General features: G+C 39.7%; 1 protein-coding gene across 2 annotated transcripts in view; it reads right to left on the reverse strand.

Moving 5' to 3' along the window:
• Nucleotides 1–420: 420 nt before the first annotated feature.
• Nucleotides 421–18839, reverse strand: part of CYYR1 (cysteine and tyrosine rich 1) — a 78498-nt gene continuing 60079 nt past the window's right edge. The window contains exons 3-5 of one of the 2 annotated variants that reach the window (XR_011470142.1): nucleotides 10356–10513; nucleotides 2405–2777; nucleotides 421–1715 (exon numbers count right to left, since the gene is read on the reverse strand). Coding sequence is in view for 1 of the 2 variants with exons in the window: in XM_070403661.1 (XP_070259762.1) it covers nucleotides 2644–2777; nucleotides 10356–10513 (292 nt within the window). In the remaining variant the exon portion in view is untranslated. Of the gene's footprint in view, nucleotides 2778–10355; nucleotides 10514–18839 lie in introns of both variants that reach the window. The other variant, XM_070403661.1, reaches the window with a different exon arrangement.

Here is an 18839-nt window from a genome sequence, read left to right on the forward strand (position 1 = left end):
AATGAATTTGCCATTTAGTTTAATTTGAATTCATTTACATTTAAATAACCATATGTAGATGGTGGCTAATGTGTTGGATAGCACAGTCCGAGAGGCTGTCATTCTTGTGTTAGTGTATTTTTGGCAAATATTAATAGAACATTTTCTATGTGCCAGAATGTTGTATGTATCCATCCAATTTGCACAAAACCGGATGAAGCCCTTTGTATGATTTATATTTTCCAGAGCAGAAAGTTGCATTTTACAAGAGATGAAGTGGCCTGTGTTAGATCATACAGGCAGGGGACAGGATTGAAAAGAAAGTCTATCTGGCTCCAGTCTTGCGTTTTCTGTACAGAAGAACAAGGCTAGATCAGCAGGAAGGGAGGGTGAAACAAAATAGACACAATTAAAATATAACCCTTGTTATAATGGGTTGTTTCATTTTATTGCTTATTGTAAACATTTTGGCCTCAGCAAATACAGTAGTTTTTAAATAATCATCATTCAAAGCTTTCACAACAAATACTATTTTCCCCCAAGATGTTTCATCTATGAAAATAATCAGTGAACTCCAAAAGTCTATCCTGATAATGTGCACATTTATGCTATTGTGACACTAAATACAAATAATAAAAATAGTCATCTCTGGTAGGTCTATGGGTTTGTGATATATTTTACGGGAGGCCCTAAAACGACTCAAAGAAGAGAGATGGTGTGGACGGAAATGGCTCCTCTGTGGGTAATGATCGCAGACTATAGGAGGCGCGTAATAAATGTTTATTGATGGTGAAGATGATGAGAATTCAATTTCCACTGGTCTTTTCCTCTCCGTTTTTCTTAAGAAATATATGGTGCATTTGCAACCAACGTTCTGCAATTCAGTCACAGAGACCCTGGCACTTTGAGCTGCACAGCTTCAGTTGGATTGGGTCTGCTCACACTTGCAAAGAAGAGAGATGAATGAAAGCGGATGTTCTGTGAAAATTGTGCTAAATCTCAGTCACTAGAATAGGCTGGAACTCTTAAACGCACTGTGTCTTCATGAGTAGGCAAGTGTCAGTGCCTAAAACCAAGCAAGTCATTGAAAACTCACTAGTTTTTAAATGTATGCAGGATATCACTGGCAGTTAAACCATATTTCAGTCAGATAGATGTATTTGTAAGTAAAATATGCTATGTATATTAGCTACTAAATTTCCTAACTACAAGAATGGGAATTATAGTTTATACCTTAAGGCATTTTGTTTGTCTTATTCAGCAAATTTTTAGCACTGTTTTGGGGTTTCACTGAAACATGACAATGATGTCGGATTAAACATTTTAGATTTAATTGCAAAGTGATACAAAAATTTAATAATCTAGTCCCAATATTTTCTCAGTGTAAATATTAAGTACATGAAAAGTCCAACATAAAAACATAAATGTTAAGGCCACTTGCAGAAAAATATGGCACATTAGAGTTATTTATTAACAATGTTTACACCTAAAGATAGGCACTTGATAACATTTGGATTTTGGCAAAAGGCAACAAGTTGATATTAATATCCTACCTTTTCCATTAACTGTGTAACTTTCAAGGGAATAGATTATCAAAATATCACAAAAGAGAAATAGAAATTTGTCTAAGCTATGGATGAATGGAAATCCACAGAACAGAACCCAAACTTCATTTCTTCCTCTTCTTTTTTTTCAAACCTGTATATCTTCATGGTCAAGTTCTGAGACTTTTCTTCCTGACACAAAAAGAAAATATTTGGCTTGTGATCTTTTAATCTGAAGTGAAGAATTTGTTGCTTATGGAACATTTTTTCCCACCATTGACATAACCTTTGTCATAATACACTAAGTAAAGCCAGATGATTTTTAGGTGGCAGTAATTAGCATTGAAGAGTTCTTGGCTTCAAGCAACTTTGAATCCCTTTGATCCTGTTTTAACTCTCAACTCAAATAGGTAAGATCCAACTATTCCAGTAGTTTTTGTTTTTGGAGGCATACAAATCTACCCCACACCTACATATAACATGAGCAGAATTTTGAGGTACACCTTCGACCATTTGATTGAGCTAACCCTTCTAGAGCAAGTCTCTCACAGATCGTCAGCCAGGTTCTGTTTGAAGCCTTGGCAACAAGGCGCTTCACAAAAGCCCTGAAACCAAAGTTCCTGTAACTTCCATCCAGTGCTTCCAACAGAATAAGGCACAGAGTAGGTTCTCAGGCACTTGATCAGCATTTGCTGATGAACGGAAGAATGAATAACTCTAGTTCTGACTCTTAAAGCTACGTGGAATACAGAATCCAGTGGTTTCTTTATGCAGTCCTGTCTTACATAAATCTTCTCTTTGGATCAGTGTTGCAATTTCCATAAGCAACATGATCTTCAGGTATTTTGTGTATCTCATTACTCTCCTCCAAATGTGCTTACGTTGACCAGTAGATCTCTTCAAATGTGGTTCCATCAAACCGAACATAATACTCCAGATGGGGTCAGCTCTGAGAAGGGTTTAAAAACCCTGTATCTCTTATCCTGGGCATTGCACTTGACACATTGTTTGACCCAAAGGACTATTCCTCACAGCAGTCCTCTCCTGCCTGTTTCTGAGTGTAGGCATTTTATTCAGGGCAAGATGTGTGGCTGGCACATATCCTCTTCGGGGAGAAAGATTATTTCCTTGAGTGTCCAGGATAAGGAGGGGGTGGAGAACGCTGCGCTGAAGGCGGTGGGGTTGGGGAGTAGGGAGGAGGCAGTTCTGCACAGTATTCCATCTCATGGTTGTAACTATAGGGAGGTGGTGCCACTGAAAAAGAAAAGGAAAAGGGCGTCAGGCAGGTAGCAAATATTTGAGAAGCTACCATGTTTATGCCACTGGGCTGGGTATTTTAAGAGGGGACATAATTTTTGCCTGCAAAATTCTGAGTTTTATCAGGCTGAGGGCCGGGGGGCCATCTGTCAAAGTATTTAGGGTTGGTGACTTAGGCTAAGTTTCTTGGAAATATGATGTGAAAGGACAGATAGAGAAGAGGCTAGAAGATAATTCAAGTTTGAGCAAAAGCACAGAAACAGGGGAACATTTTTGTACAAAGCATAAAGTACATGGAGGGAGAAATGGGAAAGATGGTGAGGAATCGGATAGTATTATCACCATGGTGGACTTTGAAAAGCACATAAAGAGTGGACAATGTACAATTATCAAGAGATCTTTTTTTGAATATTCTAGTGAATGTGTCTTTGCAGTATGAATTGAGGTGGATCAAAGAAAAAGTGAGATGATGTAAGAGCTATGTGAGGGATTATAAGGGACTCATGGCGGTGTATGTGGCAGGGGCGGGGCGGGGGGAATCATAAGAGCCCTTAGGCAGCTCTGAGTACTGAGGTGATGACTGGGTAGGTGGAGAAAGATGTGGAGAAAGATGTGGAGAGTAAAAAAAGGTGTTGAAGTATTGGACACCCAGTACTGGGCTCCCATACTTGGAAGGTCATGGAGCCATTACAAGAACAAGAAAAGAAAAAAAAAAAAAGAGGATAAGCAGGTTTGCAAATAAAGATGAAGAATTTAGTTTTCTAAATTTTATTTGAAATTTTTTCTTAATTTTTTATTGAAATACTAGAGGCCCGGTGCACAAAAATTTGTGCACTCGGGGGGCAGGGGAGGGGGGTCCCCCAGCCCAGCCTGTGCCCTCTCGCAGTCTGGGACCCCTCAGGAGATAACGACCTGCTGGCTTAGGCCTGCTCCCGGGGGGCAGAGGGCAGGCCCAATCCCTAAGTGCAGCCCCTGGTCGGGCTCAGAGCAGGGCCGATTGGGGAGTTGGGGAGCCACCCCATCATGCACAGAGCAGGGCGGATAGGGAGGTTGCGATGCCACCCTCAGTCACGCTCAGGGTAGGGCTGATTGGGGGGGTTGGGGCACCGCCCCCTGTCACACTCAAGGCAGGGTCGATGTGGAGCTTGCGGCGCCACCCCCTGTGACGCACAGAGCAGAGCCAATCAGGGGGTTGGGGTGCTGCCCCCTGTCACTCACAGAGCAGGGCCAATCAGGGGGGTTGGGGCTCCGTACCCTGTCACACACAGAGCAGGGTCGATCAGGGGGTTGAGGAGCTCCCCCCTGTCACTCACAGAGTAGGGCTGATAGGGGAGTTGGGGCACCACCATCTGTCACACACAGAGCAGGGCGGATCAGGGGGTTGGGGCGCTGCACCCTGTCACACTCAGGGCAGGGCCAATGGGGAGGTTATGGCTCTACCCTGTCACACACAGAGCAGGGCCCGTGGGGGGGGGGGGGGGTTGGGGCGCCGCACCCTGTCACACACAGAGCAGGGCCCGTTGCGGGGGGGTGGGGGGGGGCGCCACACCCTGTCACACACAGAGCAGGGCTGATCAGGGGGTTGGTGCGCCGCACCCTGTCAAACACAGAGTTGCAGGGCGATCAGGGGATTGTGGAGCTCCCCCCTATTAGGCACAGGGCAGGGCTGATCAGGGGGTTGGGGCGCCTTCCCCTGTCATGAACAGAGCAGGGTGGATAGGGAGGTTGTGGCCCTGCCCCTGTCACACACAGAGCCGCAGGGCGATCAGGGGGTTTGGGCGCTGCCCCCTGTCACGCTGATCCCGGTGCCGGGAGGCATATTACCCTTTTACTATATAGAATAGAGGCCTGGTGCACGGGTGGGGGCTGGCTGGTTTGCCCTGAAGGGTGTCCTGGATCAGGGTGGGGGTCCCCACTGGGGTGCCTGGCCAGTCTGGCTGAGGGGCTGAGGGCTGTTTTCCGGAAGCGAGTGACTGAAGCTTCCAACCGCTCCTTGTTTTCTTTTTTTTTTTTTTTTTTTATTCTGGGCCAGCTTTAGCTCTGAGGCCTCACCGATGAAAACATCGATACAATGTTGCTAAAGCCCGGCTGACTGAAAGCCGGTTTCTGGTGTTTTGTTTATCTTCTTATTTGCAACATAGTATATAGTTGCTTAGAGTTGCAACTGAGTGGCCAGAAAGTGAGGCGGGAACGTTGGAGTCTGCAGCAAGAAAGCCTCATGTTCACTTCCAGCTGCCTGGCTGCCGGCTGCCATCTTGGCTGACAGTTAATTTGCATATACTCACTGATTAGCCAATGAAAAGGGTAGCGGTTGTACGCCAATTATCATGTTTCTCTTTTATTAATGTAGATATGTCAGTGTGTTTTTAAATCACATTTAATACACTTTATTATGGCTATGTATGGATGTCTGTTTTGTAGTGATCTCAACCCCATCTCTAGGGTTGGAAGAGAGGTACCCCTTGAGTACATCATATCTTTAAGAACCCAGCCATTCTTCAACATCTGAGCAAACCCTCACCAGGCCCTCTGATGACTTGCCAGTACTTGAATCATCATTCAGATCATGATTCTACTTGGAATTGACATGTCGAATTGCTTACTGTGAATGTAGCCTAGTGTCTAAAAATGCAAAAACAAAACCAGAGGCCAGGTTCTTAACATTAGAATGGGAGGAGAGAACAAGCACCATTTCAACCACCTTATTTCTAAAGTGTCTTCTAAAATGTGCTTGTACCAATACGATTGTGACAGTGTTCTGACAGCTATGCATGGGCACACACGGGGCTTCACCCTATTGGTAAACACAAACTGTTTCTTTCGATCCCTTTTAGTTGGCTGACTTCACCAGGAGTTGGATGACTTGAGCCATTTACAGATCTGCCCATCCTCAGGGATATGAGGGAGTGGGATTGAGTCACTTAAGAAAAGAGGGAGATAGAGACATAGTACTGGCTGGGATGTCCTCTAAGGATTTCTCTGGTCAGCAAAGGCTCTGCGAGTCTCTAGTGGTCTGAGCAGGTTGAGGGCTTCTCACAAGGACAGTGCTCGGTAGAGAAAGCAGCAATGCTATCTACAGCTTCCCCATGGCTGCTTTAGACCTGTGGAGGCCGGGCCATTTCAAGCCTTGTTTTCTACAATCAAATGGAATAAGTCCTGTGGAGGCCAATCACACATTCCCTCTGCATTACGCCTACTCCTTTGCTTCATTCTGTCCAGGAGGACTGAGACAGAGAGATTTGTGATGAACTTCCTCCAAGCCAAGAAATGCAGCCTCCATGTAAAACAGGAAGCTGCAGCTGGATACCCACTGCACTGCTTCTTTCCAGCATGTGGTTTGAAGTTGTTTTAATATCGAGGCTTTTCCCTGCCGCCCACGTGAGGAGCGCGCACCGGATGAGTCTACAGATTGACTGCATCACTCTCTGTCAGGAAGCCGCAGCATGCGGCTATGCCTCGGTAACAAAGCGTTTATGTTTTGCCATCTGCATAAAAACTGCCGGAGGATATTTCAGTGAGATTCCCCATGGTTTCCACAGCGCATGTTGAACAAGAAAATCTAACATATGAGACAGTGTTCTTGCATTCATCTAGCCTTTGAATTTCGATGAAGGGATAATATGCTGAAGAGCGATATTGGGACTATCCATCATGAAACAGACATGGCACATCGTTTATGGTACCAGCTACTGGGAGACATTTTTGAAATAATACTTGTATATCTGTGGGCTGTGCTATCTTTCTTTCTTGCAGATAATAAGGTTTCACTAGGAAGCAACTTTGCACGGTATCAATTTTTAGAATTCCGGATTAACTCTAAAAGGATTTGTTCTTCCTTAAAGGTTAAGTCGTCTCTAAAAGATATATGGATGCAGACGGAGATATGGTGCCTTAGAAATTCTTTTATAACCAATATTCCAATTTTCTGACTTAAGTAGAGCAAGCGTGCCATTTATCCTTAATGTCATTATAGTTGTCTACAATATTAGACAATGTAAGGATGCTATGAATTCATAGAAGAAATTTAATGTTTTTCACCCACTCAGGCCAACATTTCTAAAGCAAATGTAAAAGGAAGATGCATAGTGTTATAAAAACTATGCAACATTATTTTAGAAAAATTGCAAACAGAAAAATCATCTATAATTTTGATTTAACAAAGATTACCTTTATATATTCTCTTCTAGTCATTTGTGTTTTTTTATATCCTTGTGGTCATATAAAATGTTATGTGCTTTTTTATACTTTGTGTTAGAACATAGTGCTTTTCATTGTGCTATATATTCTTCATAAACATTATTGTTAATAGCTGCATATTATTCAACTGATCATTCTCTTGTTTTGAGATCAACAATTTATTATTATTATTATAAATAATGGAGTGCTAAATGTCTTTCTATACATAGACTTATTATTTTGAATTGGTTATTTAGAATAAAATTCTAGGAATCACCTAATTGGCTGCCGCTTACTATTTTTGTCTTCCTTGGGTTTTTTTGTTTGTTTGTTTGTTTTTGTTTTTTTGGTGCCCATGACCAGAATCAAACCTGGGACCCTTCAGTCTGCAGGCTGATGCTCTATCCACTGAGCCAAACCAGTCAGGGCCCTTGTTTTAATTTTTTACCTTGTAAAAGCTTCCTCCCTTTTGCTTATTTTGCAGTCATCATTTTGAAAACTGCTTATGTCATGGTGTTGGTTTGTTATCACCTAAATTATCTGCTTTAGTCATTCTTTAACACAAGTGACCCTGCTTCTCAGTCCCTTGGACATCTTTGCCTTCAAAAATCATTTTTCACTTTGTAACCAATAATACTACCGTTTTGCAAATCTGAACACAACTACTTATCTTTCTAGAAGACACATTCCAAAACAACTTGAACCTCACCTGAATTTTCAATTTACTGACAACATTTAAATATTGATAATTTAAACTGATGTCACCTCTTTTCTGTCTTCATATCTTTATGCAGCTTAGATTTATGGTCCATCACAGAAATCATTTCTGTGCATCCATCATCAACTTTCTTTTCTCTTTCTTTCTCCATTGCCTGAGGAAACTCCAACCCTAATTAAATCCAACATTTTGGCTACCCAGTTCTGTATCTAGGAGCTTAGGAGGATAAAAATGCACAATTGTGCTGATTGATTCTTAAGTGTGCAGGATGTTGGTAGTGCCTGAAAATTAAGTATTTCAGCACCCCTTCATTCTCCGAGATTACCATTTCATGCATTTTTCTTTCTCCTTAACTACAAACACTTCCTTAACCTAATTTTAGTGTAAGACTTGCTTATTTCATTAAAAAATAGGCGCAACTAGAAGACATCTTATCATCAACTCCTCCTCAGATGAATAGTTGAAAGTCTTCCATGTCCTGTACATATCCCTATAAGGTTGCCCTCAAATATTAATTCAATGATGCAAATAAAGTGTTAATTTCTTAATGAAATATTTCCAAGAGATTTTAAATACTGCAAGCTAATTATTTTATAGAATGTTCCTCAACTTGGGTTTGTCAGATAAGTTTTCATGCTAGGATTCAGGCTGTGAACGTCCAGCCAGAATACTACACAGATGAAGCTGTGTCCCCCTCAGGGCAGCACCCAAAGATGTAAGATGTCCACTTGTCTTTCTTTGGTGATATTAGTTTTTATTTCCCAGTCAAGAGGTTGTTGGGTTTCTTTACTTTTATAATTAACAAGAATCTGGAAATAGATTCTTGAAGAACATGCATGTATCCTGATCCTCAGCAATCTCCCCCCCCACCCCAGATTTATCATAAATTGATGATTCTTATCCTAAACTTTTCTTATGATGATTTTAAAGTGATGAATTTTCCAACTCCACGACTCCTTTCTACATGTATCCTTTGGCATTTTTCTGTTAGCAAGAGCCTTCCCCTCCTTCTTCATTGTTTATATCTATGTATCTAACTATGTATCTATCTATGTATCTATGTATCTATGTATCTATGTATCTATCTATCTATCTATCTACTATCTATCATCTATCTATCATCTAGATATTTATCTGTTATCAATCAATCATCAGGGACTCAGTAATGCACTTCAAATCTCAACTCTCTTGATAGCGTTAAAATGCCTTGTTTTCCTGTCATTGGCATTTGATTTTTATCTCTTGTTAGGGTCGTTCTGTATTATTTTCTTTTAGCTGTGTGTAATCCAAGCCAACTTCTTAAAAAGGGGTTAATATGACCACTTTTCTTTGTTTACATTAAATTTCTGGCAAGTAGTAGAAATGTAAGACTGGACTAATAATTCTTATTTTCACACAGATGGTTTTAAAAACAATTGTAATTAAACAGATATTATTCATTCTACCCAACATGACAGGAATAAAAAAAACTGTTTCAGAAGGTCACTGTCCAGAGGGTCAGGGGTGGCAGATTACCTTTTCTTGTTAATCTCCTTCCCAGTGCAGAGTAATTATGTTCACTGTCGGGTTCCCCACTGAGCACTTTCAAGGGGTAATGTAACCTTGGCTAAATTATTTTCTACTCACTTATGTGGCCTCCAGACTATCTCTATTATCGCAGGGTTAATTAATTACTGTGGGTAAAAACATTTTATATTTCCACACATGGAAGATTTTGAAAAGCCTTCAATTCTACTCTGAGTTGCTTCCCAATCCTTTAAGTAAAAGCTTAATTAGTGTCTTTGAGAAGGAAATGAGAAGTAATCAAGCACATTATGTCTCGAAGACCTTGTCTTTTTGCAGTAAAAATGCTTCTACCATAAGGTTTATTATGTTTCTTGCATTAATCGGTTCTCAGAACCATACATTTACTAAAAATGCAACACACCTCTGTGATCTGCCAGTATTAATGATGCCACTATAACATGTAGAAAACATGTTTCCATGTATGAAATAGAAAGTGCAAACCTGAAGAAACACAAGACTTCACATGAAAATATTTTGTGTCTTCTATTCTAATTTTATAAATCCTATTTTTAAATGTTTTAAAAATTAATTTTAGCCCAGCCGGTGTCTCTCAGTGGTTGAGCATCAAGCTATGAACCAGGAGGTCAAGGTTCAATTCCTGATCAGGGCACATACAGGCCCGATCCCCAGTGGCAGATAGATACACTGGAAGATTGCTCACTGTAGTCAATGAGACAGCCATGGAAAATACGAATATCTTCCAATATCAGGTGGATTTTATTATTTGGATCTAAGTAATCACCATGAAAGCTATATTTCCATCTACATTAATTTAGAAATACACTACATACTTGGAGATTATTCCAGTGAGTTTCTTTAATTTTTTTTTTTATTATGTTATTGGTTTTTAACAGAGAGGAAGGGAGAGGGATAGACAGAAACATCGATGAGAGAGAAACATTGATCAGCTGCCTCCTGCACACCCCCCACCGGGGATGTGCCCGCAACCAAGGTACATGCCCCTGACTGGAACTGAACCTGGGACCCTTCAGTCCGCAGGCCGACGTTCTATCCACTGAGTCAAACCGGTTAGGGCCCAGTGAGTTTCTTTAATGTCTCCTCTCTCCAAGGAGTAGAGCATGACTCTTTCCTGAGAAGTGAGGTGTTTTGCTTACCAGGATAGGAGGTGATGGCATTGATGCGGGCGGTGCCGATGACGCCCACCCGGGTCCCACGGTTGTTTTTCATGCACATGCAGATACATATGGCGATTCCAGCAATGACCCCCATGATAAATACGATTCCAAACACAATACCGGCAATCGCCGTGCCCCTAAAAAAGGAGAAACAAAAGTACATTTATTAAAAAGTCTCATAAGGATTCTTCAGACTTTCAACTACAGCTCAATGACTATATGACAAGTGCTTTTTTTTATGAATGTTCTTAAGGAGAATGTTAAAAAAATATTCCCTGGTTCAGTTAAATAGTCTTGTGCATTCCAATGAATAGATGAAAGTTATAAATCTTCAGGGAATTCTCTTCCAGAACAGTAAACTCATCATTCAGATTCCGGTTTTAAAAATTCAGGTATTTATAAAAAACACAATTCTTCAGATATGTTCTCTAAAATAATAATTAAAAAACACACACATTCTGCCATGTACTTCAACATCAAATAATTTATCTGTTTTCTGTAGACTATATGTGTTTAATGAAGACAACTTGATACATGTCAAAATATTAAATACAATTTAACATTTATCCTCATTAAAACTCTTCATATAGAACTAGAATTATTTTTCTTAATAAAACAGAAAAAGAAAAACAAACATTTAAAAAAATTTATACAGAAAATAGTTATGACAGATTCCCATTAGATTCAGGAACAATGTAAACAAAACCTTTATTTTATCAATGTTAATGTTTTTCTCCAGAAAGTTTTTTCTCATGCAACATCACAGACAAAAAAATACTACATGAAAGAGTCAATATTATCATTCTGTGTAGAGAATATGATTTGGATGAATCTATTTGTCCACCATTGTAGAAAGTAATGGGGGAAATCTTTATCAATATGTAAATTTTCAACAGGCAGTATCATTTGTAGCAATGCATCCTAAAGAAATACAACACATATAGGTACAAATAATGTACTAAGGATATTTATCCAAGTGTTGTTGCTAAGAGCAAAATATCAGAAACACCCTAATGTTCCTAAAAAGGGAATTGACAAAAAATGATAATATAATACATCAGAGAATGAATCCTATACAATGATTTAAAAAGGTGAAGAGGTCTATAAATTGAGATGTTCAGGATACAAGGTTAATTGAATAATAATACTACAAATGAAAAGTCAAATGTCAATGAATAATACCAGTATCAGAATGATTGCAAGAGGGTAAATTGTATTTTTATCTATCAAATTTTTGAATGTATAGATAGTGACTACCTTGTAGAATAGGAAAATAAAGCAAATTTTAATTTGTGTACTCTCCTGTAGCAACCATTTTCAACTCTATTGGCATTTTTTAGTATTTTCTTTCTATTTCTCAAAAATATTATTATATTCCTTTAAAAAATTTTATTTCCACGTATTAGCTATTGGCTTTTCTTACAGTTTTTGGGATTGTAGATTCTTCAGACAAAACTAATCCTTCATTAAGTCAGTCATTAGTATATAAATTACCTTGATATTACTTACTGCTGAGTCATTGTTACCTTTAATTTCTCTTACATTTACACTTATTTTTAAGGTATATCCATGAGATCCCATTTTTTCCATATACCTATTATTACTCCCCTTTCTCTGTCCCCAAATACTTAGAAATCTTTCAATTATCATCTATTTTCAAACTCTCAAACACAGTGACAATCACTTTATCAGTTCTGTTTTATCCCCATGGTGATTTCCTTCATAGCCTGCCATCTCCAGTGGTGCTTTTTGAACCTGGAACTGTTTCTAGACCTGCTTATGGTCCATGGATGTCAAGTGTCTGGACCACATTCTCTTTCTTGGTGAACTGCCCTGTTAACTGAAGCACATTCCTGAGTGGCTTCTTAAAGAAAGGTTTAAGGGAAATAAATGTTTCAGAGTCCTTGCATACCTGGAAGTGACTTAATGCTACACTCACTTGAGGGTTTGACTGAGTATGGAATGCTAAGCTGAAATACATTATTTCTCACAAATATGAAGGCATTGTTCATTGTCTTCTAGAATTTGAGATTGCTATAGAGAAATCCCATAGCATAGTATTTACTTTTCTTTGTGTGATACTGTTTTTTTCTTTCCCTTTATGAAGTTCTTATATTTTCTTTTTACTCCTAGTATTCTGAAATTCAATAAAATGCTTGGATTAAAAAAAAAAAAAAGGCCAGACACTGAAGATTTTTCATGTCTGAGACTCACCTTCTTCAGCTTTCAGACCATTTCATAAATTGCCAATTTCTTTATCACCATTTCCGCTGTTTCTCTTTCTGGAAGCCTATCTATATATATAAAAGCCTAAGCGACCATCTGACCGCCTGTTCACCAAGTAGCTATGACGTGCAATGATCACCAGGGGGCAGATGTTCTTACCAGTAGAGGAGGGAGCCCAATTCCTCTCGGAATTGGCCATGGGTCAGGTTGCTCCTGGGGGAAGGGTGGGGAGAGATCAACCAAAGATCTTACATGCGTATTAGAGGCTCAGTGCACAGATTTGTGCACTGGTGGGGTTCCTCATTCTGGCCTGCGGGGATCAGGCCTAAATCAGCTCTCCTACATCCCCTGAGGGTTCCTGGACTGTGAGAGAGCACAGGCCAGGCCGAGAGACCCCACTGGTGCACGAATTTGTGCACCGGGCCTCTAGTTCTGAAATAAGCTTCTGAATCTCTTGGATAAATTCTTTAATGTTTATTATCCCTATTTATTTTCTTGAACTACTTTCTGGGGAATTTCACTAACTTTATTTTCCAATGTCTTATTGAACTTTCAAATTTTAGCTATCACATTTTAAATTTCCAGGTGTTCTATCTTATCCTCTATTGCAATCTCCCCCCTTTTTATAGGGTCTTGTTTTGTTTTCATGGATGTAATTCTTTCTTTTAATTTCTGAAGGTATTAATATATTATTTGAAATTTTCTCTACTCTTTGTATTTCCTCCACCTTGTCTAGATTGCTTTTTACTGGTTGTTTATTTTCATTTGGTTCTTGTTTGATATTTTCCTTAAATGTCTGTTTATCCCTAATCTCCTCCTATTTATACAAGAGGCAGTAACTATCTGCTTGGAAGTTCAGTGTGCAAGGCCAGCATCGGGCAGGCGAATTTTACAGGATCACCTGGGGTCACTTCCCATACTTTTGTCCTTTGAGGCTCTTCACGTTTCTCTTTAAAAGGATCCTCCAATTTCACACTTTGGGAGTATGAGAGGCTGCCAGTTCCTGGAGTCTGGGGTTTTACCCAGAAGAGTATGAGCTTTCACAAAATCCTTATGCTTTCAGCTCAGAGACGCAGGCTCTCTCTGCTGTGACAGTGGAGGCTTTCCGGATAAGCTTCAGTAAGGAAAGTCCTTGTGGTTTAAAACCATGACTTCTGGCTTGGCTGGTGTGACTCAGTGGTTGAGCATCAACCTAAGAACCAGAAGGTCATGGTTCCATTCCGGGTTGGGGCATATGCCTGGGTTGTGGCTAGATCCCCAGTGTGGGGCATGCAGGAAGCAGATGATCAATGGTTCTCTCTCATCATTGATGTTTCTATCTCTCTCTCCCTCTCCCTTCCTCTCTGAACTCAATAAAAACATTTAAAAACAAAAACAAAACAACAACCCATGACTTCCGAAGCCAGATTTCCTGGGTTCCAACTGTTAGCTGAGTAACCTTGGCCAAGTTGCTAAGGCCCTCCAGTTTTCTTAGTGAAATGAAGGTCAGTTTGATGCTTGTGACTCTCCTCCCAAATTTCACGTCATAAGTTATTATTCTTGGTGCTATATGAACACCCATCCAATACTTACCTGGGACGGGTTCATAATCTCTCATCCCAACCTCTGTGGCCAGGCATGTCCCATAAGTCAGGAAATTTCAGGTTTTGAAAAGGAAATACAGTTCATCCACCTTGTATTGTATGATACTCCCAGGGTTAGCATCCCAAGCACAATACATTTACATGTTTGCAGCAAAGGTGGGGATATTAATGCTTATCAATTAAACAGAGACTAAAAAAAAAAATGCCCCAGGTTTTTTCAGGTCCAGTCTTGCCACCAGTTGAGTTACATACAATCTTTTGCTTTCCAGAGTTTTTTGAGGATTTCAGACAAGGGATTTTAAACCCACATTTGTATTTTTCAGAAGAGATTTTTCTCTTTTTCCCACTCACTGAAAAAAAAAATCAAAATAACAGAATACAATTAAGAATTCTAATAAACTCTTTAAAAAGATTCCTTCCTGCATATTAACTTTGTTAGTAAATTATGAAGCAGAATGTGAGATTTTTGGATGTCCTATTATTAGTAATTAAGAATGGCAGATTCTAGCAGTTTAGTACATAAGTTTTTTCAAGAAAAAAGATTTATAAAGGGAGATCATTTGAAACAGGAAAACAAAAAAGGATCCGGAAACCTTTTTATTGTAATTGTATGTCTAAATAAGATTGAATTGGAGGGCTTAATTTATGTTCTAGAAATACTAGTAATCAATAGCTCAATTATTCAGGCACAGAGTTCCCAAAGAATGTGCTATAGAAACTGTTAATATCAGCCTGGCCAGCTTGGCTCAGTGGTTGAGCATCGACCTATGAACCAGGAGATCACAGTTTGATTCCTGGCCAGGGTACATGCCCGAATTGCCAGCTCGATCTCCAGTAGGTGGCGTGCATGAGGCAACCAATCAATGGTTCTCTTGTCATTGATGTTTCTATCTCTCTCTCCCTCTCCTTTCCTCTCTGAAATCAATAAAAATATAATTTAAAAAAAACAAGCTGTTAATATTGAATTGGTATATATTTATATTCATTAATCCCTTTTATTTATTTTTATTTTTATTTTTTTTAAATATATTTTGATTTTTTACAGAGAGGAAGGGAGAGAGATAGAGAGTTAGAAACATCGATGAGAGAGAAACATCAATCAGCTGCCTCCTGCACATCTCCTACGGGGGATGTGCCCGCAACCCAGGTACATGCCCTTGACTGGAATCGAACCTGGGACCTTTCAGTCCGCAGGCCGATGCTCTATCCACTGAGCCAAACCGGTTTTGGCCATTAATCCCTTTTAAAACACAGAAAAGTAGCTTCATTTTGTTTCCTTGGCAGCTCCAGCCAAAGTGCCTTCTCTGGAGGTCAACAATGAGGTTGCAACTACTGTGTTATGTTAGGTTTCTTATTAAATCATAATTTTGGTGCCCTTGATCCTCTGATACCCATTAACAATTGAAAATTAGTTATTTAAGACGTGGCAAGTATAAATGTATAGCATAATTTACATTATCCAAAAAAAATGCAGTTACAAACTAATCTTTCTGCATATAAATAATTTGGTTTGCTCAGCTGTTGGAAAGAGACAGCTATCAATTTGAGCAATTTGGCATCACAAAAACCTTGAAAAAAATGTAGGGGATTCTTTTTTTGTAAGAATACATTTATTTCAGGGTGTGCACATTTTCTGGTTACCAGAAAGACCGAAGTGTGATTAGAGGGTTGGACCTTTCAGCCTCACTTCTGACCTCTGGGGAAGGAGGCAGGGGCTGGAGATTGAGTTAATCCCCATTGGCCGATGACTTAATCAATCACACCTCCCCAAGGAACGCTCCATCCAAATCCTTACATGGTGAGGTTCAGAGCATTTCTGGGTTGGTGATGGGAGCAGTCACAGAAGCTCTGGACCCTCCACTTCCCTTCGCTCACACCTCGTTCTATGCATCTTTTCCATTTGGCTGTTATAATATACTGGTGATCAGGTAAGTACAGCATTTTCCCATGTCATGTGAAATGTTCTAGAAATTAGTTAAATCCGAAGGAAGGGGTTGTGGGCATCCCTGAGACAGAGGGCTGTATCTAGCGGCTTGATACTTGTGACTGATATTTGGAGCCAGTGCAACCTAGAGGGACTGAGCCCTGAGCCTGCGGAGTCTGACTCTAACTCTGAATAGTTAGCGTCAGAATTGTATTGAATTGCAAGACATCAGTTGCTATGAGAATTGGTTGGTATCAGAGGTCCTTTTCTGGTTGCCAAAAATCTTGATAAATGCATATAAGTATCGGTGTGTATTGTCAAACTCCATGGGTGGGTATTGACCACTTGTTGATAATGAAAAAGTTTTGAACAAAATTATAGCTTAAAACTTGCACTAATATTATACTTTATAATTAAGATATTAAATGTATTTATAGTGGCTCTAGTGATACTATGAAACTGTGGTTTATAGCAATGCTCAGAGATAAAATAATTTATTCCATTAATAGATTTTCATAAATAAAAAGATTCTGATAAATGTTGTAATTGTTATAATAATATCCACAACACACTTTTAGGCTCGGCACTCCAAATAGTAATTTAACATAGATATTTTACATGGTTTTACTATTAAATAATGTTTAAGATAAATAGTAGTTATGAAAAGAATATAATGGTAATATTTCCCTTCTTCTCTGACATGATCAATTTACAAAAGCATTTTATAAAACTGTAATATGAGTTAATTTTTCTATTATGATAAATTATAACTGAAGGAAAGCATTTTAATCTTTTTTATCAAAGGAAATATTAAACAATTCTATTTATTTATGACAATTCATGTGTGATGAATGAAAGCAATGAAAAATATCATTCCAAACTGTAGGGATGGAAGTAAAATGTACACATGAGAAAAATAAAACTTGGCAAAATTCTTCAGATTATTCCATATTCTCAATAATTCTTTCTTTTGGACAATGCATTAAAGTATTGTAATAAAGAGAGTAGTAATGATTTCTTTTTTTAAAAAAATATATTTTTATTGATTTTGGAGAGGAAGGGAGAGGGAGAGAGAGATAGAAACATCAATAATGAGAGAGAATCATTGTTTGGCTGCCTCCTGCATGCCCCACACTGGGGATGGAGCTCACAACCCGGGCATGAGCCCTGAACAGGAATCAAACTGTGACCTCGTGGTCCATAAGTTGACATTCAACCACTGAGCCATGCCGGCCAGCCTGATTTCTTAATACTTGGTTGCATATACAGTTTTCTGACCAGGAGGATGTTTTTGTGAAATAGAATCCAATCCACTTATTTTAGCCCCAGAGCTGTTTATCCTGCAGTGGGCTGCCTTGCTCACATTCTCTCATCTACTCCGCAAAGGTCATGCAGTCACTTCACTCTGCCAGACCAATGGACAAAGTCTTATTGGGAAGCAGAGAAGAGGAGAGAGAGGATTCCCAGAACGGTTGGGAGATTGAAGCCCTGAAGCCTGATGGCCAGATTGAATTGGGGAGGACGTGAGAGGAGAGAGTGTAGCGTGTCTTCCATGTGGGTGATTGCATATGGTTCATAAAACTGTGTTGAAATGGAGATTATATGAGACACGCGATCATAAGCTAGATTTAAACAGAAACTGCATGGAGGTTTCCCTGCCTTCTGCCTTTCAGACTGAAAAATCCCCAATTACTGCTAGATAGGATTCTCCCCTTTCTAACACTTTGGCACAGCTCACCCTTTTGAAGTAACCTTTGCTGAAACTTCACACTGAGGTAATTACCTTAATGTATGATGTTTACTTTAGACAGGGCTTTCTTCTTTTCCTTTCTAGGCCTTTTTATCATAGTTTGAGTGGTGGGAAAAAATCACGAAGCAGTTTCTCAACAGTGACTATGAGGATTTCTATTGAAAATCTATTTGTTGAGAATTAAGTCCTAAGACGTGAGAGATGGCATCTGATTATGAAAATACAGAGCCCTCAGAGTAACCTACTTTCCTTTCCATCGACCGCAGCATGGAGAGTTTCAAGTGAATATGGAGGCTCCCACAGTTATTGACCTGGCAGAATAGCAGCCTCCTTTCAGGGTTACACGTTTAAAAATTTAATCAGGTTCCTATAGGACTGGGGTGGATGCTGGAAGTGGTAAACCTTTCCAAATTAACTGCTGAAACCATAACAGACCATGATGGCACTATGGACCCCTGGCAGTGAGCCCACAGGCTGTCTAGCCCAGTGTTTTCTCCTGGGGCGCTGCCAACTGCTAGACCGTTCATGATAAGTGGGCCTGCCCACCCAACAATAGTGATCCTCTTCCTGGACCTTAGCAAGGCCTCACCCTCTGCTGGACCAGGCCTGTGCTTGATCAGTGTCTGCGGGGGAGATCCCTGGTGCTAGGTCTGCCAGTGACCTGCTCAGTTCTGGCATTTATTATCAGCACACAACTCTCCTGACCGTGCGACTTCCAAGCCCCAAAGCTGATCACACTCCTTCATACGCCTCGTTCACAGGCTCACCTGTGCCCACCTGATGTGGTTGATCAGAAATATCACACTTTGGTTTCCCTGGAGGATGTAGCCTCATGCTCATATTAGTAATTCTTAAAGCTGTTTATAAGCAATACCTCCTCATCATAGCATCGCTATCATTCTCTCTCCTTGTAGGTGGCTGCCTCTACATAGCTCCAAACAGTTTCTGAGGGTGTTTTGTTTTGTTTTGTTTTGTTTTGT

Source organism: Myotis yumanensis, unplaced genomic scaffold, assembly GCF_028538775.1.
Source record: "Myotis yumanensis isolate MYYU_CA2020_CCGP unplaced genomic scaffold, mMyoYum1.0.hap1 SCAF_2, whole genome shotgun sequence".
NCBI lineage: Eukaryota > Metazoa > Chordata > Mammalia > Chiroptera > Vespertilionidae > Myotis > Myotis yumanensis.